Source organism: Carassius gibelio, chromosome B3, assembly GCF_023724105.1.
Source record: "Carassius gibelio isolate Cgi1373 ecotype wild population from Czech Republic chromosome B3, carGib1.2-hapl.c, whole genome shotgun sequence".
In the NCBI taxonomy this organism is placed as follows: Eukaryota; Metazoa; Chordata; class Actinopteri; order Cypriniformes; family Cyprinidae; genus Carassius; species Carassius gibelio.
Genome location: NC_068398.1, coordinates 31,166,558 through 31,193,010, shown reverse-complemented (window position 1 = coordinate 31,193,010; position 26,453 = coordinate 31,166,558). Strand labels below are relative to the sequence as shown.

The 26,453-nt window shown below is 36.9% G+C and overlaps 1 protein-coding gene across 1 annotated transcript in view; it reads right to left on the bottom strand.

The window, feature by feature from the left end:
* Nucleotides 1-26,453, bottom strand: part of LOC127953127 (alpha-1,6-mannosylglycoprotein 6-beta-N-acetylglucosaminyltransferase B-like) — an 85,151-nt gene that overhangs the window by 52,138 nt on the left and 6,560 nt on the right. The window contains exons 3-5 of the mRNA XM_052552077.1: nt 10,028-10,172; nt 5,206-5,315; nt 2,545-2,618 (exon numbers count right to left, since the gene is read on the bottom strand). Coding sequence (XP_052408037.1) covers nt 2,545-2,618; nt 5,206-5,315; nt 10,028-10,172 — 329 coding nt within the window. The remainder of the gene's footprint in view (nt 1-2,544; nt 2,619-5,205; nt 5,316-10,027; nt 10,173-26,453) is intronic.

Genomic DNA, 26,453 nt, shown 5'->3' with positions numbered 1-26,453 from the left:
GAGAATGTTATATGCCTATTGTACCAAATGTAATGTACGTAGGAGGAGGAGGAATAATGTTATAGGGCTGTTTTTCAGGGGTTAGGCCCCTTACTTCCAGTGAAGGGAAATCTTGATGCTTCAGTATACAAACACCTAAGACACACTGCACAATTTCGTGCTGTCCCCAGAAGAAAGATGGGCATCATGAACAATCGTGGCGATTTCTGTGATCATGAGAGAGGTCCAAAGACAGCCAACGATCATTTTCTGAAAATGTCATAAATTCAGCATGATCATTCCAAAGTGTGTTTGCTGTTACGACACGTTTACTGACCAGCCAAGAGAAATGCAACATGACATTGACATGTCAAAGGGTCTTATTTATGTATCGAGTTCAGTCTTCACCTTAATGCCTCAGCAAACCTTTACAAGAGCCTAGCAAACTGAACTCTGAAAGTTATTTCATACCCAGCTGATTTACAAAAAAAAAAAAAAAAAAAAAAAGTATATATATACAAACACACAAATGTATATGCTTTGTAAGCAAAGATTGGTTTGATTTAGCTGCTTTCAGGATTTGTATGGAATGGGACTGCTGAACAAACATTTACAGAATCTCTCAAGCAACAGTCACTTCACATGGATGATGGATGGCGTCATACTTATTTGAATCAATCCAAACCTGAGTGACTGATTGAACAGAGTGTACTATCAGTCCTTTTACACCAAATGTGAATCAAAACATGCATTTTTTTATTGTTGAATTTATTAGTGAGGGTTATCAGCAAAAACATAAATAAGTAAAGTGAGATAAAGTCCACAAAGTCTCTTTGATGTATTATTTAATTATTGTTTCATAAAGTTCAGTGTTTACATTCATTTTGAGAAATATGTAAATAATAATAAACTGTTATTGCTGGACACTGGTGCTGAAAAATACTCCTTTATGGCTTCTTATGTATATCACATAGTGCTCATACATTTTATTAGAAGTATAAGAGTAATGGATGTAAGTTTAATGAATTGCCAATTATATATATATATATATATATATATATATATATATATATATATATATATATATATATATATATATATATATAAGATTGGTAAAAATAAAAAAATAAATAGTTTCAAGAAAAATAAGTCAGGATGTGGTGGTCTACCTCCATAATATATCAATACAGCACTCAGAGGCAGTTGTGAGATCTGCACTGTGTAAAATGCACTCAACACAGATTCTCAGGGCTTTTTTGAGCTGTTGCCTGATCTGCATAATTAATTTAGAGAATCAGGGGCTAAAGCAGCGTTGACAGTACATGCAAATAAACAGCTTTCAGAGGGAGCAATTCATTCTTAATAAATACCCTGTATGCATTAACTACAATACAAATCATTAAATGCATGATAAGTATTTTTACACTTTTGACAGCCCAAGATTTTGTTTCATAAAAACTCACTTAATGCAATGGGGGAAATATGCAAATGTCAAATGTGTGCTAGAAGAATGTCCATGTAGGTAAGTGTAAATATTAGCAAAATAGAGAGACTAATGAGGATAAACAGTGTGTCTCTCAAAGGGCAAACGTGTGAATGATTGCGGAGTATTTTATGTAAACAACTTGTTTACCACAGGTTACGCATGAAGTTCTTGAAGACTAAAGAGCTCATGAACTGCAATCATTTTATTTCATAAGTAATTTGCAGGATTGTGCTTAAAAGCGTGAAATACAAATAAAACGGCAGATTTAAGTTGCCACCAAAAGCTCTGATATGAGATGTTCACCATAAAATAAAAAAGTGTATTATTTATTTTACTTTTTTTTTTTTTTTTGCATCTTTCTTGCACTGAATATTCACACTGGAGTGAAAGGACCATAAGACTCCATCCAAAATCACTTCAGTTAGCATGAACGCAATCCAGATTCCAGTTGACGTACCCAATATTTACAATACAGACGTCACTAGTCTGCTAGAAATATAAAACGAAGCAACCGAGTGATCTCAATGTTTTATTAACTTTTTATTTGGTGTCTTAAAGGTAGCATGGGTGATTTTGAAGAGGCTAGCAATAGCAAGCTAGCTTTGAAAACATGCTTTCCACTCTCCCTGCAAAAACACTGTTCAAAGGCGCGCCTCTTCGAATGAATTAACCATTTATATTACTTTTAATTTTTTAAAGCCTATTGCTAACATTTTGTGCATGCACTTTGTGTTTCTTGTGGTAGCTGATAGTAACACTTGTTATACTTGGCTTAAAGTCTGAGCACATTTTGGTAAATTGTCTTGGAAGGCCTGATTCGAGAAAAAAAGAGAGAGAGAGGAAAAACTTGACTTGAACAAACACAGGAAAGAGACATAATCAAAAAAAAAACAAAAAAAAAAAAAAAAACAACAGCAACATCATCAATCAATGAAAGAGCTGTGAAAACACTCCATTCGTTGGGTGCCAGTGTTTGCTTCCACCAATTTATTTTTATCTAAGGCAAACAAGAAATAAAAAGACGAGACATAAAGGAGTCTGAGAGTTTTTTTTTTTTTTTTTTATCTCTGTTAACTCACATCAACTTTACTAGCGCAATCCGGGTACCTGGGATCCTTCGGGACGTCGCACTGGCCTGTAACTCCATCTCGGCCTGTAGATGAAGAGGACAGGGAGTCACAGACTGACGGCACTCTTCCACAGAACAGTGTCCTGAGTGGGGATCACCAGTGGGATCCAAACGCACTCGAATTTAATGAGGCTTTAGGAAAGCCCTCTGTGTTTTCCATCTCCTCAACTTTTCTTTATTAAGCTTTATGAAAGCGGCCTCTTGCCCTCGTATCTCTTAGTTGCCTGTGTAATGCTCGCTCTGGGCTTTGTTAAGAGCTCTGTACTGCTTTGTGTTCCATTTGGTTGAAAACATGAACAGAAAATTGCAAACATCCCCTCGCCTTGATTAATAAACCCCCATTTCTCACTGGTAGCTGGTCCCAGTCAGCCTAATTAACGGAGAAAGAGGTTGTTCTTTGTACAACAGGCTACTTCTGATCCATCAAGCATGCTCACAGAGAAAGGAATTATGGGCCATTCTGCTTGATTATGAAAAGATACTAAGCAGCTGAAAAACATCCTTGAACTTTCCAATGAGAAGACATCCAGCGACTCCATGCGTTCTGTACACAGATGAAACATTGATTTAAGAGATTCTCTTCCACATTCTGCACTTATTTATTCAAGATTGTAAATGCCTATTGAAATCTCTTTTGTTTGCAGTTTCATATATCTTTAAAAGAAAATACAGTGGTGGATTAGAACTATTAGAACAAAATTATAAAAATTATTCTCACCAGCTAAAAAAAAATGGTTTTAATTTTGAGTATGGTGTTCAGTTATTATAAATTCTTCTTCTTATTCTTCTTCTTATTCTTCTTCTTCTTCTTCTTCTTCTTCTTATTATTATTATTATTATTATTAGTAATATTAATGTTGATTTTTTTTTGCTGCTCAATAATTTGTGGACATTGATAATAATCAGAAAAGTTTCTTAGATATTTACAGTATTAGCATAATAGTATGATTTCTGAAGGATCACATGACACTGAAGGCTGGAGTAAAGTCACTGAATATTCAGCTTTACCATAACAGGAATAACATTTTAAAATATTTTCATTTACACTTTATTTTAAGGTCCGACCTTTGCTTTTAGCAGTTCATTAACTATGAGTTTTGACTCAATAAACTCCTAATTTGCAGCTTATTAATAGTTAGTAAATTAGAGGCATTGGGTAAGACTGAATGTAGAATGTGGTCATGCAGAATATGTACTTTATAAGTATTAATAAACAGCAAAAATTTTAATAATAGGCATGCTATTAAGCAATTAGTTAATAGTGAGAAATTGTCCCTATACTACATCACCGCTGTATATTCAAATTGAAAACATTTCTAATAACATTTGACAATATTACCAATTATAGTACAGTATTTATAGTTTATTTAAAAAAAAAAAATTGAGAGACCCATTTTAACTATTAACTGGTTTCTTATCGGGATGCTTATCACTACCCTGCAGGTGTTTATTAGTACTGGTTAAGCACAAATTAATGTCGTATTCTTTATGACCTTATGACCATATCTTAGATCCCTTAACCCTACCCCATACCTAAACTTAACAACAGCCAAACTAACTGTTAATAAGCAGTGCATTAGATGTATATTGAGGCAAAAGTTTTGGTTATAGTTAGTTAATCATGAGAACTTGTTTTCTTGGAGAATTTTTATTTTCTGGGATTGTTGTCATGTTTCACATTCATTGTGAACAGGCACGGTCATTGGAAACTAAGATTACAATGTTTGACTTTAGATCAAAATAAACTGTAATCGGAAAAGTCCAAAATGTCATTAAAACTATTTAAATAGCACACAAAATACTCTTTTTCAACATAAAAGTTCTCATAAAGTCAGAGGAGTATGAGCAGAGTTACTCAAATGGCAGAATGCAAGTAAGAATTGTGTTTGTCTTACATTAATAGTTTAAATAAACCTCCCACACAGCTTGCACATATGCTCGCTAAAAACCTGCTGGAATTCCACCAAACTATTGTTGGCAAACTATAGAGACATCAAACCCTACATAGGCACTTGCTATACAAATAGTGGCAAAAGATGATTGGCATTATAGCAATCGAGTCCAATCAAGGTGCATTAAATAATAAAGAGCGAATGTGCTGTCCCGGAAAAATGGAACCGAGCCCAGACCTCTCCATGTCTAATTTTAAACAGTGCATTTCAATGATTTTGGCTCACTAAGAGACTAAAATTGTAGTTTCTGATGAGTTATTAAATCTTGTGTTATGTGTAGCTCTCCAAGGACCTTACAGACTTAATTATAGACACAATGTAACACTTGCCAGTACATTATAAATAATGGAAGAATTGGGAAATATAAAATACATATGGCTATCATAGCTCAGATCATTTAAGCTTTCTGATTGGAGATAAAGGTATCTTGGCAAATAGTTTGAAATATCATTGATCAATCTCTTCTGAAACTCAAGAGGAGAGTAGTGTACGACCTTTATTTACTCTGTAAAAAAGTAGGATGGTTAAATATTAGTCTCCAGTTGTCTTCCATTTAATGTGTTTGCTAATTCCTATCTGGTTATATCTATACATTACAATATCCCTTGCAACAAGGAAATGTTAATTCCTTGCCACCCAAACATAAATGATAGATTCACCTCTGGCGGGGATGTTCGTATTCTTCAGAATCTGCTCCAATCGTACAGCCATGTCAGACACATTCTGAGCGATGGCCTGGATTCGCTCCACCAGACCCACCGGCTGGAATCTGGAAAAGTGAACAGGAGTAATAGAGAGAAATGATGTGCGGAAACAGAGCTATTAGTTTGTTAGGGCTAAATAAATACTTTAATGATTCTGCTTTTGGAAAGAATCAGAACAGACATTTCGCCTAACATCTCATTTTGTGTTCCAAAGAAGAAAATGAGAGTTTAGAGGATGAGAAAAGATGGATTTAAATATGCAATATGGAAATGAAGCAAATCTTACAGTAACTCTGGCTAATGGATATGAAAAAAATATTAATGGATAATTGTGTGTGTGTAATTTAAATTAAAATGCACCTACACATACTACAGCCTTGAGAAATAAGAAACAAGAGTCTGAAGCACCTCTACTGAAGCAAGTCTTTCTATTCATTATTGAACTGAACTGCAACATGCTTGAATGGTGCGATTACCCATTGGACATGCTAATTGTTTGAAATATGCTTGGAGCATAAAATCCTGCACTGACACCATTCATGTAGAGAGATAATGAAATTGACATGCGGCATGTTTAGGCTTGGCCCTGAGAGAAAAAACATGGTAGAGCAATTAAGCCACTAGCAACTTAATTCCCTTGATGTTGACAAGCATCAAAATTATCTAAAAGATTAAAAAGCTGGGTTCAAATGAAAGGAAACATTGCATCGTTTAATTTTCCCGAGGGTTTATTTTTATTTAAAACAAAGAGTGCGCCCTGTTTTGCTTTTTAAAGGGAACATTAACACAGCTTTGGAAAGTTTTAATCATGTTGTTCAATAATTTCAAATGCGTTTTATGTGTCATTATGTATTGATTATAAGAATGACATGAGTAGCATGGGTATATTTGTAGCAATAGCCAAACATTAAGTGTATAGGTCAAAATTATAATTTTTTCGTTGTTCTTCAAAGCTGAGTTCACATGCTTATGCATTTTGCTTATTTAATTAGTAAACTTCATGTAGTTAACTAGTTCTAGTTAACTTCAATTTACTTTTCCATTGCACTATAACTTTTGCTATTTTAAAAAGTCCTAAAACTTTGTTTGTATGCAAATAAAAAAAGACACTGTCACTGTTGTATCTGTACAAGTTTGTACAATTCAAGTTAACTTTGACTATATTTTTCTCTTGCATCTGAAAGTATTTCAATAAAGCCTCGATAGGTTTTATTTCAGGTATCTCGAGTGACTTGAAAAACCTCTTTCATAGAGACAGGAAAATGTCTTTCAGCGAGCTTATGGAATGTACTATCATCTTTGTTTCACACCAAGAGCTTGATTTCTTTATAATGCAGCTCACATGAACCGCCTGCAACCCCGTGCCCCGCAGCTACATCAGCAACACGCTGAAGCAAACAGCCCCCCTCTGTGAGCAACTCTGTCACTCCCAATAAATGTCACCTCCGCATGGCACAAAGCTCAACGCTCCAAAATACACGCCATCTGAACCCTGACCTTTCTGAATTCACACCCAAAGACAATAAAGTGTTCAGGCGGAGCTGTCACATGCATGTTTGACTTCCGCGATCTCTGCACTACGGAGATTTCTTTTTTTAGATACTGTCAGAGCTTTTTACCTCCTGTGGTCTTTCATCCACACCAATCCAATCAGCTTTAGAAAGAACGTCAGTTGTGATTTTTCAGTCCCACAGACACATTTCAAAAACAGAAGTTCTAAGGCTTCGCTGGTACTACATCCAAATCTATCTGTACTGTATTTCGGAGTAGTCAATATCCGTTATATCTACATTGGTTACTGTTATAATTGCTTTGGAAATAATATGATGCCCAGAAACTTTCTCCTGCAACAAATCAAAGTGCAAAGCTCCTGAGGCATTGCAGTATTTTACATCTTCATGTGCATGCCCACTCATTCACTATTTTCTACAGTATATAGCAAATGGCACATAGTTCACTACATGGTGAAAGGGTGGACAAAAATGAGATCTGGCATGACTGTAGACTGCACATTATATATGACACTACAGTACATACATACTACACACACACACACACACACACACACACACACAACAACAACAACAACAACAACAACCCCAGTATCTGATTTTATACAATTCACATTGAGATAGATGTCCAAAAACCTTTTTTAACGGATTTTAACCATATTGATGTTATTACAAATGTCATCTGATTCCATTCTGTCCAGTCTACAAGACTTGGATTTGAGTCAGATATGGCTGCAGCTTCTGGCTACTAAAACCTGCTCGACATATCGACATTTTACGCTCAGCTCAACTTTATTTTACAGTAACTCAAGTCAAAACCAATAACCTTATTGTGAAAGAAGGCTCTTTAAATTGACACATAACTAAACGGCATTGGATTTATATTTACGATGCTAATATACCTTTCCTGACCAAAGCAAAACTGTTACTAGTAAATTTCCATTATAACGAACAAAACATTAGATTATGCACTATACACTTCTTACCCTAAAATACCCCTTTTGCACAATATAGGTTAAGTACTTGTTTATTACTTCTGTTGTTTTATATGTTTAATTATATAGTACCATAGTCAACAAATGCAATTCCGTTCCAGTTCCGAAACGATAATAAAGCTAGACTTGACTTAACTGATGTAAGAAATCTGATTTGGGCCAATTAAATGGTTTTAACAGTGATGACTCCGTTTATAGTGATAATTTAAATAGTTGTATATATATATATATATATATATATATATATATATATATTTTTTTTTTTTTTTTTTAATATATATAAGCATGCACTTGACATCTTTGTATAGAGTGTCTTTCTGCTTTAACCTCACTTATTTTCCATTCAACAGTAGCTAGGTTTTCATCCAAAGATCTGAATTAAACTTATGCGCAAAACTGGAATATCCCATAAAACATGTGTGAATAAAGCACCATTTCCATCCATCGTCACTTCCTGGTAAACTGTGGCACTGAATAACACTAAGAATAAAGGAGAAGCCACACTAAATAGAATAGTTTTAATATGTGATATAAATTATTTGCACCTCAGAGCGAGCAAATGTAACACAATAAATGCTGTCAGTGTTTTTGGAGGTGGATGCTACAGTTTGGAAACGCAGTCGTGTGTGACAATTATACAGAAATACACTGACAATAGACTTTAATGAGATCGGTCCGATGCTAGTCAAGTTATCCCGTCTCATAGTGCAAAGTCACATGACTTTTTCGATGCATATAGAGGAATTTATTCTGTAAATGTGCTATCGGATAAAAAAGTTGATCATACTCAAAAGTTTTTATGCACATTTTTTTGTAATTTATGCACATTTTGGCATTTCCATCCAGCATTTTTTATGCAATATTACAAAATGTGAATAAAAATAGGGGGATGGAAACGCAGCTACTGGCTCTGCACTGAATATAATTGTGTATTATCTCTCTCTCCCTCTTTCAAGCAAAAATGTGTTCTGTGGGATCATTCCCTCAAGCGTGTCACTCAGAATTAAAGAAATGTTGTCAAGTTGGACAGATTCTCCTCATCGCGTTTAGAGGTCATTTATGTTGATTGAAATCATGGAGTTTATTGGTAATTTGATACTGATGTGAGAATGATATTTTGGCTGAAAAAAAAAAAAAAGTAAAGCATTTGTGTATTTCGCAAAAAAGTCAGTGTAAGAATTTTGCGGTAATTTACCAGGTTTCATATGTGTAAGCATCAATACTTTGACAGTTTAGTTATTTTTGCAGTTTTATCTGTGACACCAGCAGTGCAAGAACAGCATCCTTTAGCTTTAAACTATCACTACCATTGATTACTTTTTTAGCGGAACAGAAGAGATAGAAAGTTGACATCACACTTTAATTCACAACAAAGATTGTAGAGATGGGGTGTGTGGGTGTTCTTATCCTGTAAGATTTGTTGATGTCTGGAGAAATCACAAAGCAAAGCCGTGGCACCAGAGCCCGTTTGAACTTCTGACGTGACAGACATCTGTTTCCATGGAGACAGCTGGAAACTCCGGGAAGTGTCTTAACTAACTCATCGGCGAGAAGTTGACTGTGTCTGAAACATCCCGACAGCTGCCGCCTTCAAGACCTATTGGGAACTTCCCACTCGCAAACTCTGAACCTGTCACTGCGGCGTGATGGGTGTTCAAGTGCTGTGGCCTGAATAAAACGGATCCACTGAGCCTCTTTGTGAGGGTCAAGAGTAATCTTTATGTTTTATCAGTTTATTTTTATCTCTGTATTATTTTTCATAACTCGTGCAGCCACAGCAAATAATGACAGATGTGTTTCGGTCATGCCGGCCGGTTACTTCATTATCCAACAGCTATGCTAATGTTTCCTGGCGAGACTTATCACTTTTCCCCGTCACATACACAAAATATATGCAAACCAGTTTTCACGTAACGAAAGAGCTCTTGGAAAACACACCTGTAAAAATGAAACCAAATCAACGTAGCGTATCGAGTAAGAAATGAAAACTTTGTTCATTAGCTGATGCAAAACCTCATTTGGTTACATTTTAGTCTCACAGACTTGATTCATTTGTCCTCAAGCCGTGATGAACTGCATCTGCAGTTGAACCATGCGTTAACAGCACAAAGATAAACATGCAGGTAACTGGAAATTAAAACGTTGTGGCGCCGTTCGTGTGCATTCATCTTGTAAATACGATTATCCCTACGTGACTTGAAGGCAGCAAGTGACACCTGACTTGAAGAATGTCAGCGCTGCTGTGCTGTAATCATGAATGTGAGTCCGCACCTGTGGAGAGCAGAGCTCAGCTCCTCCAGTCTGTGGGACTCGCTGCTGTTGCTCATTTTTGATAGGGTGTCGATCCTCTTCATGATTATCTCCAACATATCGCTGATCTTCCTCAGGACCCCACGAGACTCCAGACCTCCCAACACTGTCACACAAAACAATGGGGGCATGTCAGTTCAGACGGATAAAACAAGCAACATGTTATGCTTACAGACCTCGCTGAAAAGATCAAGGTGAGTTACAGAGAGTTGAATAAAGAATGGATATCATTTATTCATTTTAAACCAGTTTCACATTCTTTCATGGAACAAAAAAGGATTTATTTTGGAGAATGTATAGAAAAATTGCAGCATTGCAACATCATCACATAAGATGAGTTTTAACGACTCTATGTTTTGATTTTTATGTATATAGGACTTGGTTTGGATTTTATATCATTTTATGCATGTCTAATATACACAATGTACCTGCCATGTGAAAACAGAACAAAAGTCAGGGCACCAAAGGGCCTATATATATATATGACTTCTGTTCTGTTTTGTTCTTTTATTTATATACTGTATAGGTTTATTTTTTTTATTATTATTTTTTTTTTTTTTTTTAGATTGTATATACTGGTGGACAGATTTAGACTTTTAGCACATCGGGACTCTTAAAGACTGTTTGAGATATGGTGGGAATGGAGTCTATGCTTTAGACAGCATATTTTATGATGTTTTAGTTTCAGTGTGATTTAACATCTGACAACTCATAATTATAATTAGTCCCCATTATGACTTATATCTCAACCGAAAGGCACTACTTACCATATATATTAATATAAATAATTGGACATATGAGAACATTAATGGGATTTAAGAGCTGCTGAGAGTGATCCTCAGAGATTGTAAAGTAAATTTCTTAAATATTTCTTAGTTGAACCAGTTGCATTGCTTAACATTTTCTTGGAATTTATTTTTATTTGTATTTTATTTATTTTTTTCAGGTTTCTTTTGAATAAAGTTTATTGGAAAATAAATAAAAAAATTTACTTGATCAGTTTGTAAATCTTTGCTTTATAAAAGAATAAACTTGCACATCACTGCTTTTTCAGTAAGCTTCAATGATACATTTCATTTGAAACCACTGCCTTTTTGTCATTTCACAAGCCCAGAGGACCCCTTCCCACTTCACTTTTCATTGAATGGAGAAGATTAGTATGCCATGAATTGGTAAATATCTTTTGTTCTACAAAATGAAAGAAAGGTTTGGAATGACACAAGGGTAAATGATGGAAGAACAGTTGACACCACGGCTACACTAGTCCCCATGCAGCTATATACCAGCAGTCCAGCATCAAAATGTATGTTTGTCCCGAGCCTGTCTTTTCAACAGAGGAAAAACAGAATACAGAGATAAATATACTCTAGGGCTGCACTCTCTCCTGAGAGAGGCTCGAAAACAAAGTCATGGCAAAACAAAGAGCCTAAATGGAGACTGAATGCAAATCCGTTGGCATATTAGTTGTATTTATTCAATATCCAAACAACATGCTGAGTGTTTTATTCAAAAACATTTTAAAAGCGTCTCATTAGCACAGCCTCTCTCTCTCTCTCTCTCTCCAGAGCATCAGCGGTGAGGCCACAGACTTCAAGTCTCATAACTGAAGAAAGGACACAAACAGCACAATACAGGAAGGGGACCAATTAGGCTGACAGTCAAGTTTAATTTCAGAGCTTTCCGAACTCCTGCCGTCTGTTCCCCGGAAAGCCGGCGCAAGTGGAGTGGATGCCTCTCACCTGGCCAATTAAACAGAACACATCTACAACTGTGAGGTCAGTAGGCCCGCAGAACTCTCCGCTCTGACATTCTCTGTTCCCACTCGCCGTTGAGATCATCCGGAAGTCAATGCATCTTTCTAATGATGAAGGCTACAAAAACCGATTATTTCAAAACTTTCTTTTGCACATATGAATGCATCACCTCCTGCCTTATTTCGGGGTCAACACTTCTCAGAGTTTGATTTGTGCACTTTCATTGTAGGTAACAGGTTCACCAAAGCATAAATCTGGGATTGTTTACTCACACTCATGTTGTTTCAATGCATGCATTTCATGCATTCCTGTATCGTGTATAACATCTTTGAAAGAAAAGAATGTTGGGGTCCACTGGAACCTATCGATTGTATGGATACTAGGTCAACTACAGTCATTGGAAATTAGGAAGCCTGTATAATTAGTCAGCTTACGTAGTTAGTCTGGCTCGAAAGCTGTTATGATTTCATATCAAACTTCAAATATGTGTTTCAGAAAAATGCTAGGTAATATCTGGTAATCTACAGTGGATGAACTATGTCCAGCAAGAGTTTAAAAGCATTCTGCTCCAGATACTTTGGTCTGCTAATTAAATGACCACTGTGTGCATTTGATCTCACTGGATTTTGTGCGGAGAGTGCTCTCATTTATCAGGCCGCATAGCGATTTCATCCAAATCAATTGGAAGATGTGTAAAATTGAATAATGGGTTGGATTTAGGCTGCAGGGTGCTAGTTGAGGCTGATCAGACAAGCATCTGAAACACAGACACATTCAGCTCTAAACTGAAATCTTGTATATTACTTAAGCACGCAGTGATGATGAGTACATTTGGTGTAAGTAATAAGTGAGACGTTATAAATAGTTTTGAAACCTTAGAGTCCCTTTGCACTAACATTTAAATGTAACAATTGGCAGCATAATTACTTAATGATGACTTTGACCTCACATTACCCCTGAAAAAAAAAACACTGCATACTGCTGGACTTTGCTGGTTTAATTATGCTTAGCTGGTGCTAAGATCCCAAAAACCATAACCAGATTAGACTGACAGCAAACTAACCATAGTTTGTAATATTTTTTGTTTTGTTTTTTTCCCAGAAGAAATATTAACTGAAAAAGCCTGCTCTGATGCATACTTCAAAACAGTTCACCATCTGGGATTCTTTGGCATACTATTTAGAGCGTAGGTCTACCATTATTTGGGATGCAAATTTTAATCATGCATATAATTCAGGACAGATTGTATGCAAATTAGGATGCAGTTATTTTTGAATAGTTATGTAATGTTTCTTTTATGTCCCCTTCACTGAGAAAAACAAAAAGGTTGATGACTACCACTCATATGCCAACATACAATTGTACACTATCAAAGTCTGGTAGTTTCAGATAAACTTGTTCACTGAGGGTTAAATCAAAATTACTTTGAGAAGGTTACTGACAGAAGGCCACAGACGGCTTTAAAAATAACCTGGACTATTTCTTTACATCATTCCTTAATTTCATGCAAACTACAGAGTAGAAGCAGCTTAGCAACAAGGAAGGCATTATGATTCAAAACTTTTCTTTTCGTGTTCACCTCTTACCCCAGAGGGTTAATCAACTCTATTATGCAGCCAGAACTTTCCAGATTGCAAAAACGACAGTTAATTAGTATATTTAAATGTAGCTAAAATAAATTGATTGCAACCAATTACAGTTTTTTTAGTAAACTCAAGGAATTGAAAAAAATAAGAATATTTTCAGTGTTTGCTCATGTGCAAACAAGTGCTCGCACATAAGTGGATGATTTAATTTCATGAATTTTGGCAACAAAAATAGTTCCAAACAAAGAACACAGAACAAAGAACTCTCTGAGCAATGGACGGTGTTTCTTTATTGAATGAATCACCTTTTTTAATGAATCAGATGAATCTTAATGACTTACTCATTAACAGTCACTTGCTTTCACCTATAGGTGGTTTTAATTTCACATTTCAACTTTTTTTTTTTCATGTTATAAATCATTTCAAATATCAGTATTAAATGTTTTTTTTTTAAACAAAGCATTGTTTATGCATCTGTAACTGCAGGTTAAATGCAAATAGTGTCCACATTGAGCAAAATTTAACTGTAAATACATATAAATGCCACCGTCAGGACGGTGACGAGTCTGCTTACAGACAGGAGGTAAAAGAGCTGGCTGTCTGGTGCAGTCTCAACAACCTGGAGCTTAACACCCTCAAAACAGTGGAGATGATCGTGGACTTCAGGAGAAACCCCCCTGCACTCCCCCCACTCACCATCATGAACAGCACTGTGACTGCAGTGGAGTCATTCAGGTTCCTGGGAACCACCATCTCTCAGGACCTGAAGTGGGACATTCACATTGACTCCATCGTAAAAAAGGCCCAGCAGAGGTTGTACTTTCTCCGCCAGCTGAGGAAGTTTAACCTGCCACAAGAGCTGCAGAAACAGTTCTACTCCACCATCATTGAATCCATCCTCTGCACTTCAGTAACTGTCTGGTTCAGCTCAGCTTCTAAATCTGACCTCAGAAGACTACAGAGGGTAGTCCGGACTGCTGGGCGAATCATCGGTTCAACTCTCCCATCTATTCAAGAACTGTACTTATCCAGAGTGAGAAAAAGGGCTGTCAAAATCACTCTGGACCCCTCACATCCAGCACACTCCCTCTTTGAACTGTTGCCATCTGGTCGACGCTACAGAGCACTGAGCACTAGAACGACCAGACACAGAACCAGTTTCTTCCCTCAGGCAATCCATCTTATGAACAGCTGACAATAATGGCGAACACACTACACTTTATATTTATATACACACACTTTATTTATCTAACACACATACTTAGTATACACTTAAATTTTGCACACAATATATATGTACATACATAACTTCACTTTGTAATATACCTGCCTACAATTGTCATTTGTATATTGTCATTCACTGTCTACATATTTGTATTTTTTATTATTTTATTATGTGTTTTATGTTCTGTCGCTGTCATTCTGTTGTACTGCGGAGCTTCTGTCACGAAAACAAATTCCTCGTATGTGTAAATATACCTGGCAATAAAGCTCATTCTGATTCTGATTCTGATTCTGATTCTTCAGATGCAGATTCCAGAAATGTTTTCTTGTGTTGGAATGAAAGACAATGTATATCTAATGAAGAGCTTCTTATTATTGCCCAAAGATACAAAATAGAGGAAATAGTTAAAACTAAACACAATCGTGCTACCCAAATAGTGTGTAAACATATTTTAAATATATTTATTTCCTTCTTTTCCATTTTTGCATTTACTTGTTATTGTTTACCTTCAACACATAAGTACATGTAATATTAAATAACATACTTGAGTACAATAAATATCACACACTTTAAGACTTTACTCAAGTAATATTCAAAACGGTGACTTCTACCAAAGTCATTTTCTAGTAAGGTATGTGTACTTTAACTTTAGTTTGGCTTTCACTATTTTATCCACCAGTTTTATTTCAACCCAAGGAAACCATGTTTAAATGGTCTGGAGACATTCGGACCCTCTTAAAGTATGTCTTGACTCAGAGTCAACCCTTTTCTTGACCAACTGACGACCATGTCTGTGCTGGTCCACTAGCAGAAACCCAGCACTATAACCAACATAAAAAAGTCTGGCAACATGCAGTTTCATCCAGGTCTTGCTCCATGTTTAATCCTATGAAACTAGTCTCCAGATTCTCCAGGAATTACAGTAGTACACATTTCAAAGTATGTTCACTATACCACAGTATAATCCCAGCTAAGATGTGAAATCATTATCCCTGTTTCCCAAAACCCTCCTGAACCTTAAGCGATTCATTTGATCTTTGTGCTGTTCTAAGGTTGACTTTTAATGCAGACACCATTTTAAAAGCTTTGGATCAGTGAACGGTGCGAGCAGCGTGTGCCTACTAATCCCACTAACGTATGCCGCCTCAGCTTCCTGATGTATTTATTAGCTTTCTAAAAATCCCCAATTTGCTAAACGGCGAGGGCTGATAGAGTGATTCATGACACCCACATGCGGCTGTATACTGCTGACTGGAGCCGGATTTTGGAAGGAACTAGTGTATGCAGGTGTCTGTGTTAGAAATCCTTAAGGCCATTACACGTTATGTGTGGGTGAATGGGTTTAAGAAATACAGTAATACTGTATACAGTATTCTCTTTCACAAAATATTTACATTGAAGATTTTTTTTATTATTATTATTTTCATGACCATTTTCCACACTGACTCTAACCACTACAGTTGAACAAACCAATAAATGCTTGACTGGCCATTCTATACCTATTGTAAAGACTAGTGTAGATCCATAAATTAGACTATGGGATTGTGCTATGCTGGGTCTACAACCCAACAACCTTTGTAACATTTTTAGTCAACAAATAGTGGTACCACAAGGGATCAGGATGGTATTTGGGAAGGGGCTTTAGTTTATAACAGACCAGGCCAATTTTCTGGATACTGAGTTATCATATCCCGGTGAGAAACCCAACATTTCTTGCCAGCATATGGTTACTTTTGCAAACTCTGAACCACATGGACGTTGATTGTTATTTTGCTGGGTTCTAGCATGGCAAAAGCTCAAACCAGCTCTATTTTGCTTGACAACTGCATGAAAATGCTGGTCTACCACCCAGACCAGCACTAACTGGAATAAACCAGCCTGGATCAGCATAGACTTTGTGTTGGTTTATGCTGAATGTGCTCATGATTGTGTTGACTACACTGTGATGATTTATAAATCTAAATTAGGTTTTTGCAGAGTACATTCAACGCTCTGCATGGACCGTAAAGGATTTGTGCTTTCTTTGTTGTGTTTCACACTTGTAATTTAGAAGGGGGGTTAGCACTGCTTTGTTCTCAAGGTTATAAAACTTTACTCTGAAGTGGGGTTAGCACTTCTTTTATGGTAATAATCCTGTATTGTGGTGCCAAACATGTACAGGTACACTTTATTGCGATAGTCCACTTTCCACATTCTACTAACTCAGTAACTTTGCAACTAATTGTCAACTAACTTTCATAAGAGAGTTCAGACTGTTAGGTTTGGGAAATCCGGCTTCTGTAGGCCAATGTCCTGCCGATTTTAGCTCAATCCATACTAGATAGCCAACAACCATATACCCATGTACATATTCCAGGATGACAATACCAAAATTTACCAGGCTCCATTTGTTAGAAATTAGCCACCATGGAGTCCTGAACTTAAACCTATTGGAAGTATTTGGCATATTCTTTATAGATTTTATACTGCCTGTCCAAAAAAATGTAATGTTTCACAGACAAATATTTAATTAGACTGCATTTAAGCTTTCACTGTGGCATAGCATCGACAACATCATGCAACATCACCAAATCTATTTCCATCAAGAGCTGCATTAATTTTTGGCCAAGATCTTGTATTAACAAAGGGAACATCAAACCACTCTGCAAAGTCACCTCCAGCACATCCTAAAGACTTTCAACGAGGTTAAGCCCAGGACTCATATCTCTGTGGTGGCCAATTCATTCAAGAAAATGATTCCTCGTGCTAACTGAACCACTGTTTCACAAATTCAGCCTGGTTGATCTTGACATTTTCATCCTGGAATATGGACATGGGTACACACTACATCAGTTTTAATTCTAAACTCTTCAGTATTTTTTTTTTTTTTTTTTTGGCCAGGCAGTGTGCATTGGAATCCTGTTTTCCATGGTTCTCCCCTTTTGCCACACTTGAAAGGTATTCTTTTGTTCATGAATAATAAAGTACCAAGATGCACACGTAATATTTCATAAGGGAACCCAATGGCAACACTTAATACAACTTTCACAGTTGTGATAACACGTAACACAACCTTCAGTGAACTCAAGTCTATTGCATCTTTTGTAGACTCCAAGATAAGCTTCAAGAAGCATGCTGATAGGTAAACACTCTGAGTCAGTGCAGGCTGTTGGGTAAACATTCACTGCTGGCTGCAAGCTCCTGAATATGGAAAAGTGTACCACTGTGATTGACTGTGGCTTGGTATTGTAGCATGCTGTAAGCCCTGTTGGTTTAGTGCATAAGCCATAAGCCATCTGAACCAAGGATTGTGGGATTCAGTCCCATCTGGTCTAGTTTAGTCTGAGTGAGGCAGTAGATGCTTGCTGGGCACAACACCTAGAGGTCAACAGATAGAAACCATATTCTGCTAAGGCTGCTCATTACTCCTGAACTTCCCCTCAGGGATCAATACAGTGCATCTGCCTTCTGAGTTGAGTATCTTTGCTGTTCTGAACAGCTGGAAGAAATGTTTCCAGCAGTGTTAGTAGGTGTGATGGGCTTCCTCCTGCAGAACAGACAGATGTTTTATCACTAATTGGCAGAAGAATAAAGTCACATTATGTTCACAGAAACCCACATATGCAGAATGTTGGGACATGGATTTAGAATGATTTGAGCTAGCAAACTGGAGTTTACCAAAACATGCTTTTGTCATTTTGCAATTATAGAAAAAGCCTTGTCAAAATAGCCCATCTTTGCTAGGGTTTCTGATGGTTGACTAACTTTTCTGTTTGCAATAAAGATTGTCTGTGTGGTTGCTAATGCTAAGGTGTTCTAGATGGTTTTTAAAACTAGGTGTCAAAAGTGGAATCTAAAGTGTGCCTAGCAGTAGCTAGGTTTTCAATGCGGTTTCTAGGACTTTCTTGGCAGTTGATGGTGTGTTTACTGTCAGTGGTGTCCTATACTGCTTCTGGAGTGACCTGCAAATTTTAGCTGCAACAAGCATCAACACACTCGCCAAGAAGTTTCTACGTAGCGAGTCTGAGGGCCTTGATTACTTTGGCACAGCTGTGTTTATTATGCTTGAAGCAAAATTCTGCAGAACAGTGGTCCTGGAAGAAGAGGATTGAAGACAAGGTGGCTGCTACTTTTGCAAGATGGTTGATAACTACCCCAACTATAAATATGAACAATAAAAGTATGGTATTGTTGACCATGTAGCTAGAAAGCACACCCACACATGCACGTCTATGGATTAACTGAAGCAGGTGTGTGTGATATTCATGTATTTTGAATGCAAAGTGCAGGTAGTTTTGATAAAATTCTTTAAAAAATTATACGCCTTACCTCTCCAACGAGTATTAGTGATGATGATTAGTCACAGTGAATGCCCACCTCGTGAGTGCAGGTGTTGATATATTTGTCATCACAAAAAAAAAAAAAAAACTACTTAAGTCCTTCCGTGCAAAGTGAGGGGCCATATCAGGGAAATTAAAACTAGCTTTGCATAGTGCCACTGGATGAAGTCACTTGAGAGAAAATAAGGAAGTACACAAATAAGAAGGTACATGCAGGATAGAATTAAAAAGTAATGAATTCTCAGTTTTCTCTTGAAAATTTAATACCTTGCTTTCAGCATTCTATGATGAGAAAATTATATAAATAAAGATCAATAAACATATCCTGTTTTTTTCACCTGCTCCACACTTCACACTCACAATTGAATAACACAGACACCCTCTGTCTTGACTTACTGTGTCTCATCTGTGTCTCACGACAACTCGGAGATGAGAGCCGGTTTAATTTATGTCACGCGAGTGTGTGTGCGCGCTTTAATTAGCAAAAACTCACTCAGGGATATGAAATCGGAGTAAATAGGCTTGCGGGAGGGATTAGAAAGCATGTGACAGAAAAGGGAAAAAAAGCTGTGGGACGATTAAGAATATTAGAGCCAAGTGCAGGAATATATTTCCACAGAAAGCGAGAGAGAGAGGGAATGACTCTTCATCACACACTTCACTGCTCTCTTGGATTTAAACGATGACCACTGCCATCCTGAAGAACGTGAGTGGCTCTCATCGTGCCACCATCCCAATATCTCATTTAAATGGAGGAAAACAAAAGTTTTGTTTCAGAAGCTTCTGAACTAGCAAAGTTTTAGTTATCAATGATGCATTTCCTGGTATCACAAGTGTGGGTTTGGCTTTAAATGGTTAGTTCACCATTCCGAACTCATGACTTTGGGAAATTGTGTAGCACTAACAATAAGGACTGACGAGTTAAAGATTATAAAGTCAATAGTAAGCTAACAATGCTAATGGGAAACAGAGTTTTGTAAACTCGATCAGCAAAAATAAAAAAGGGGCAAGAATAGGAACTGAACTTTAAAAGCTTAAACAAAATTTTGTTTAAATTCACATTAAAAAACTGTGACTGTAAAGCTGTAAAGTTGTATATGTTTCCTCTTTTAATGTCATTAGACAATAAATGCATGGTTTGACTTTAGAACTCAAACATCATTAATTTCCTTGTTGACGCATCACACATTAACCTAGAACAGGGGTAGGGAAGTTCAGTACTAGAGAGCCACAGTCCTGCAGAGTACAGCTTCGACCCCAAACACACCTGAACAAGCTCATCAATGTCTTCAGGCTACAGGCAGGTGGGTTTTTTTCAGGGCTACTCATTCTTTTTTGAGTCTTTCGAATTAATTGACCTGGGTATTATAAGTCACTCACTTAATAATAAAGATATTTATTAGAAAAAGTCTCAATTCTCACTCATTCTTTTAACGGTCTGCCACAAGTCTTACACTCTTTAATAAATCCACACAGGTTATCCAGAAAGGGAAGCTTGGTGACACATACACATAAATGTTAACTTAAAGGGATAATCCATCCCAAACTGAAAATGTTGTCATTAATCACTTCCCCCATGTCGTTCCAAACCCGTTAAAGCTTTGTTCTTCTTCGGAACACTGTTTAGTTTATTTTGGATACAAACCGGTAGGCTTGAAATTGTCCCTCAGACTGCTAAATAAATTTTTATGTAGGTCAGTTACATTAAAAAAAAAAAAAAAAATCATATTTTAACCTTAAAAAGTGACTAATTACCAGTGACAACTAGTGACAACTAGTTGGTCAGACTAGCTCTTATGACACAATCTTAAAGGGGGGGGTGAAATGCTCATTTTCACTCAATCTCCTGTTAATCTTGAGTACCTATAGAGTAGTACTGCATCCTTTATATCTCCAAAAAGTCTTTAGTTTTATTATATTTATAAGAGAAAAATAGTCTATGCCGATTTTTTCCGGAAAAACACGACCGGCTGGAGGCGTGACGTGTGAACGGAGCTTAAGAATCACGAGCGCCAGTAGGCTTTTGTGTTGAGAGCGTTTGGAAGTTGTGACATTATCGTGAGGAAAAAAAAAACATCATCCAAAACAAACCATGGCTAACAGTCAGATTCAGCCGTTTATTTATGATCCAGAATCAGATCCGGAGGCTGAAACTGAACGAGAGCAGCAGCAGCAACGACTACAGCAGCGTCTCTATGTGGTATGTATTGAAACTGTATATATTTGCTTATGTAACCCCTCTCTCCCGGGTCCTTTCTGACGCTCCTCGCACTCGCTCCGAGCGGGGCTCGAACCCGGGTCTCCTCTAACAAGGAGGCTAAATGGCTACAGCCACTAGCATCTGTTGCTAGTGCGTCTCTTGAGATCGGGGAGGTTTACCTGCACAGCACTACTCGCTGGCCTCCGTTACACTTAGCGGTTTTGGAAAATGACTAAGTTCCACTTTATGTCGTCTTTTTTTTTTTCTTTAAAGGTGTACAGGGTTTACTTGACGTGCTTACGCGCCGATAGCTAAGTTAACAACACAGAGATATTTGAAGCAGTTTTACTCACCGCCTGCGTTTCCAACACACGGTCGTGACCCTTTTTGTTGGGATTGCATCATCCTTCAGGAATAAACGATGTGCAAATCCGTCGTCAAACTGGGCCTTGTTTGTAAAACAAGCATCTTCGAAATGCAGGGAACAAACAAAAACACTTGCACAACTCCGTCGATGCTCTTTAAAAATAAACTCCATCCACTGGTCCCTTAATGCTGTTTTTTTTTTTTTTTTTGGTAATCTTTGCAGGGTTGTCTTGCCCTCGCAACCATAAACACACTTCTTTTGTGACATTTCGCTCTCGCTCTGGTCAGTGAATGCCTCTGCTCTCAGTGCTTTGCTCTATGGGAAATTCCGCTCCATCTAACGTCACACAGAGCCATACTCGAAAAAAACTTTCCGAAACTTGTGACAAACCGGAAGGAGTATTTTTGGAACAAAAATACTCCTTCAAACGTACAACTTAATTTTTGAAAGTTTGTCCATGTTTAGCATGGGAATCCAACTCTTAAACAGTGTAAAAAACTCAGTATGCATGAAATAGCATTTCACCCCCCCTTTAAACTGGGCCGTGTTCATGCAACTGCCCCCAAGACTTATTTTAACTATAATCTATAAGACACAATATATCAGTAATGGCCTAATTAAATTCATTTTAAATTTCAATAATGTCCCTAATCTCCCTGAAAAATTAAATAATAAAAAAAAAGAATAAACAATCTGTAGGCTACTGGCAATTAATGTCATGTGAATTGAATATGGTCATCAGTCATTTTTACTATGCCCCTTTTGTTCTGTAATTGTCCTCTGTGGGAATCTTTCAGGTTTATTTATTTATTTTTGAATACATAAAAGTAATTACAAAATACTGACTACATTGTGTGTGTGTGTGTGTGTGTGTGTGTGTGTGTGTGTGTGTGTGTGTGTGTGTGTGTGTGTGTGTGTGTGTGCGTGTGTGATAAAGCATAAGTGCAGTATTCACTCCACTTCCATTAAGACGACCACCATATAGCTAAAAAAAAAAGTTTGGTACACCCAGCCATCACACCCACTGTGAACTAAGTCAGGATGTCATTAGAAGGGGTGTATAAATTAATTACCTGTCAAGAGCACGTCAAATCATCATTAATATGTTTGCATCGTGTCAGAGAGCTGAGTCACTTTATGTCTTATCTTGGCCAAACCACATTTTTGTGAGGCCTAATGGATTTTCAGGATTTAAATGGAGTTGGACCAAGAAATCAGCTTGTCTCTCCGAGCTAAAAATACATCCAGAAAATCGGAGAATTACCAGCACAGTGTGACCGAAAGGTGAATTCATGCAACAGTATCTTAGACTATAAAACAGCACATCAATGTAAAAAAATAATTATAATTTGTCATGAGAGGTCACTTTTTTCACATTAAAATACTTGAATAGCTCTTAACAATTCAAAGCTAGTTCTGTCAACATTGTGTATAGTAGATTCCGTTTTAATGAGTATGCTCCTTCTTTTAAAACTTAGTTTTCTCAGTGATGGACCATAGTTTGGTAACACAGTAAAAGTGTAATAACACTGGGAACCATTCAAAGGTAATATATGGCAATCATAGCTGATGCAATAGATCAGCGGTTCTCAATTCCAGTCCTCGCGCCGCCCAGCTTTGCATATTTTGTTATGTGTATCTTTAACACACTTAATTCAGATAATCAGCTCCTTAAGGCTGATTTATACTAGAGAGTCGCAGGTTATGATGCAATCGTTAGCCTATTTTTACAAAAACTGCTTCCACGGGGCCACAACATAAGATACAAGGTATTCGGACCTTTTATATATTTCCGTGTTTCTTTAGAAATAATTAATGGACCACTGGAGTCTTTAAATGCCTCAGATGTAAAGTTATTCGCTGTCAAAGTGACTCCAAAATGAATGGGAGTCAATGGAATGCTAACAGCAGGTGGGGGTCCGCTAGCCAATGGTGGCGCCCAGGGGTGCTTCAAAAAAATATGAAACCCTACCCCATTGGCTATAATGCTTCTCCAACAACTCTCTTCTTCTTTGGCTTTTGCCGTGGTCTATGCCTGTGGACACTGCAGACTAGTGGTCTGCATGTGTACTGCACATCGACGCAGACAACGAAGCAGAAGTATAAATGAAAACTGACACATAGCCTACGGCATCAAGGCTACAGCATAGGTCCGATGCACAAGTATAAATCAGTCTTTAGAAATGAGAAATAAACAAAATGTGCACAGCAGAGGGGACGCGATGTCTGGCATTGAGAACTGGTGCAATAGATACATATTTGAGCCTATTATACACATATAAAATGATCACAAATATCTACACAGTTCACTTCTCCACTAATGAGCTGGTAAATGTATTCAGGTGTGTCAGATAATGATGACAACTAAGATACGCAGCGCAAGGATTGGATAAATGCTGATCTAGAATGATTTAGTCAGCTCATCCACCTCCCACTGTCGGAGATGTCAGATGAATGCAAGATCTTTCTGCGCAACCAACAGCGCTTTGTGGCACATCGTTATTGGACATAGACATTTGTCCCATTATCCACATGATGGTGATTGGAATCAATAGGAATTTCCTCATAAAAATAACGATGCAGTAAGTGGAGTATAATAATAATAAACTAAGAATAGTTCAAATCTATTAACATATTTACTAGCATATTCCTTGAGATTTGCTGATATAAATAAATAAATAAAATTGTGTCTTTGTGAATGCAGACTGAATGGCTAGGTACTCGATTTTATACCCCTACCTGTGTGGCAATGAGTCTGACTGAAACACCTTAATTAAGAGAACCTGAATTAGTTAAGAGGTGTCACAATATTTTTGTATATGCAAACAAGGAGTATCTTTTATTTTTCTCTCTTTACAATTCAAGCGCTGACTTCATATAGTAATTCCGTCTATTTTCCCCCAGGTGTGTTGGTGTTAAATGTGCAGAAAACAAACAGGGATTATGTCTAGTGAGTCAGTTTGAGATCTTTTGCTCGACTCTGTCTGACAGCGGCTGTGGGTGTATGTGAAAGAAGACAAGAGATTTTGCCACGAAACCGCATCAGTTTACTGATGATTCACTAGCTGTGAGATGACCCGAGGGCTTCTGTAAAGCAGCAGGTCAAACTCACAGCTCCAAAATCACTAGCTCCAAATGCAATGTGTGCCCACATCCGTCTAAGACATTTAGCATGAGGTGGCTTGAAGGCATACATATGCAAAGTAATATGAACACACACATCAACCTGAAATCTAATCTGATAGTGTTTACATGATGCTGTTTATGCTATTTGGAAAAAGAAGAAGGAAAAAAAGTGTCAATAATACCTGGAAAGCTAGCAGTTAACATTCATTTACATACACTTACAAGTCATTCTTCAGAAATAATCTTGAACTGTGAGCTTGAGTTTGGTCTTTCTTATCCTTTCACTTCAGCCATCTGTCTCCAGTTTAGTATGTAATACTTCTCAAGACCAAATCAACTCCCAGCGGAGAAAATCAAGACCAGCGCTACTTTTTTTCTATTTTTCTATCTTGTTTCATTATGAAATACATCTGTTTAGAGGATTAAAATGGGTTGTGAACTTTACGGTCCACTCCAAAATGTTTGATCTAATCTGCAGTGAATTTGTGTTTTAATTACGGAGATGTCTTCAGAAATGTGCTGAAGCAAATATTTATTTGAGAGTATGTGCGAAAGAACACAGCTCTGGTTCCCATTAGACACTCATTTAGCATTATAAATACACAACAGTGCATGGAGAAAATCATGGATGTCAGTGAAACTAGGACACATCCTGTGCTGAGGGGACTGGGGAGAATTATATCAGTATATGTATTGTTTTTATATGCAGTGCATTTCGGAATCAATTCATTTAATCAGTTTTAATAAAAAGAATTTTATGTAAGAATAATAATTATTTTATTGATTTTGTCATTTGATTTTTCATTTGACCCAAATAAAAGATGAAAAAAAAAAACATTTTGAAATTGGGGATGTTTTTTAATTATTGTTTTATGTGGTTGTAGATATTGGACCCCATTGCATATACAAGACAATGAAAAAAAAAAAAGACCTCTGTTATATAGAAGAAGATATAGGCTTTTAATAGCATCTATGTCTTCATCTCCTGCTGTGCCTGTATGCCACAACTGTCAAAGGCCAGAGTCTTTAAACCCTGCATTGACTGTCTAAAGGAAGAAGCGCTGGATTTTATCTTAAAGCAGTGCAGATATCTACCGGAGTGTGATGGAGCACAGGGACGATTCCAACTGAAATCTAAAGCCCTTCCTAGAGGATGCTATGTCAGAGCCCTTCAATCCACAGATGTATGTGCCACTGGCAACCAAACACCAAAGGAAACGCACAGGAGACTCGACTAACAAGAGTACAGCAACATTCAGAATAAAATGGAGCTAGTGAACAAGATGCAGGATTTCTACTTATACTGTAAATATGAATGCAAGGATGTTGAATTGAAATTAAGAGGTTCTGAATGTTGACAAATGAAACATGCTTCTACCAATATAATTTTCCAAAAATGTACCTATGCCTACAATTTGCTGCAGTTATCAGTTGAATGAACACTAGTTGGAAAAACACCAACAACTTTTATTCTGTTTCATGTTAATTACGATTACATGGAAGATGATCAATTAATGGTTACCTGTACAATCCTACATTATCAACTCAAAACTATTTTACCATAGTGAATGATTTGTAAATGAATATTTGTTTAACATCTACATGACATAATCAGCTTCGGGTACAAATTCTGTGCAACACAGTTTGGTGAATGAGCTCAAAGCCATGTAAAAATAAGGTCAAATGGAACTATTATTGTATTTTATTAATTTATTTATGAGTAGAAAATGAATAAATAGTTTGAATATTCAAATTTCTCACGACCAATGATCGATCGACCAAAGATCTACCCATGCTATCATCCGTTCTT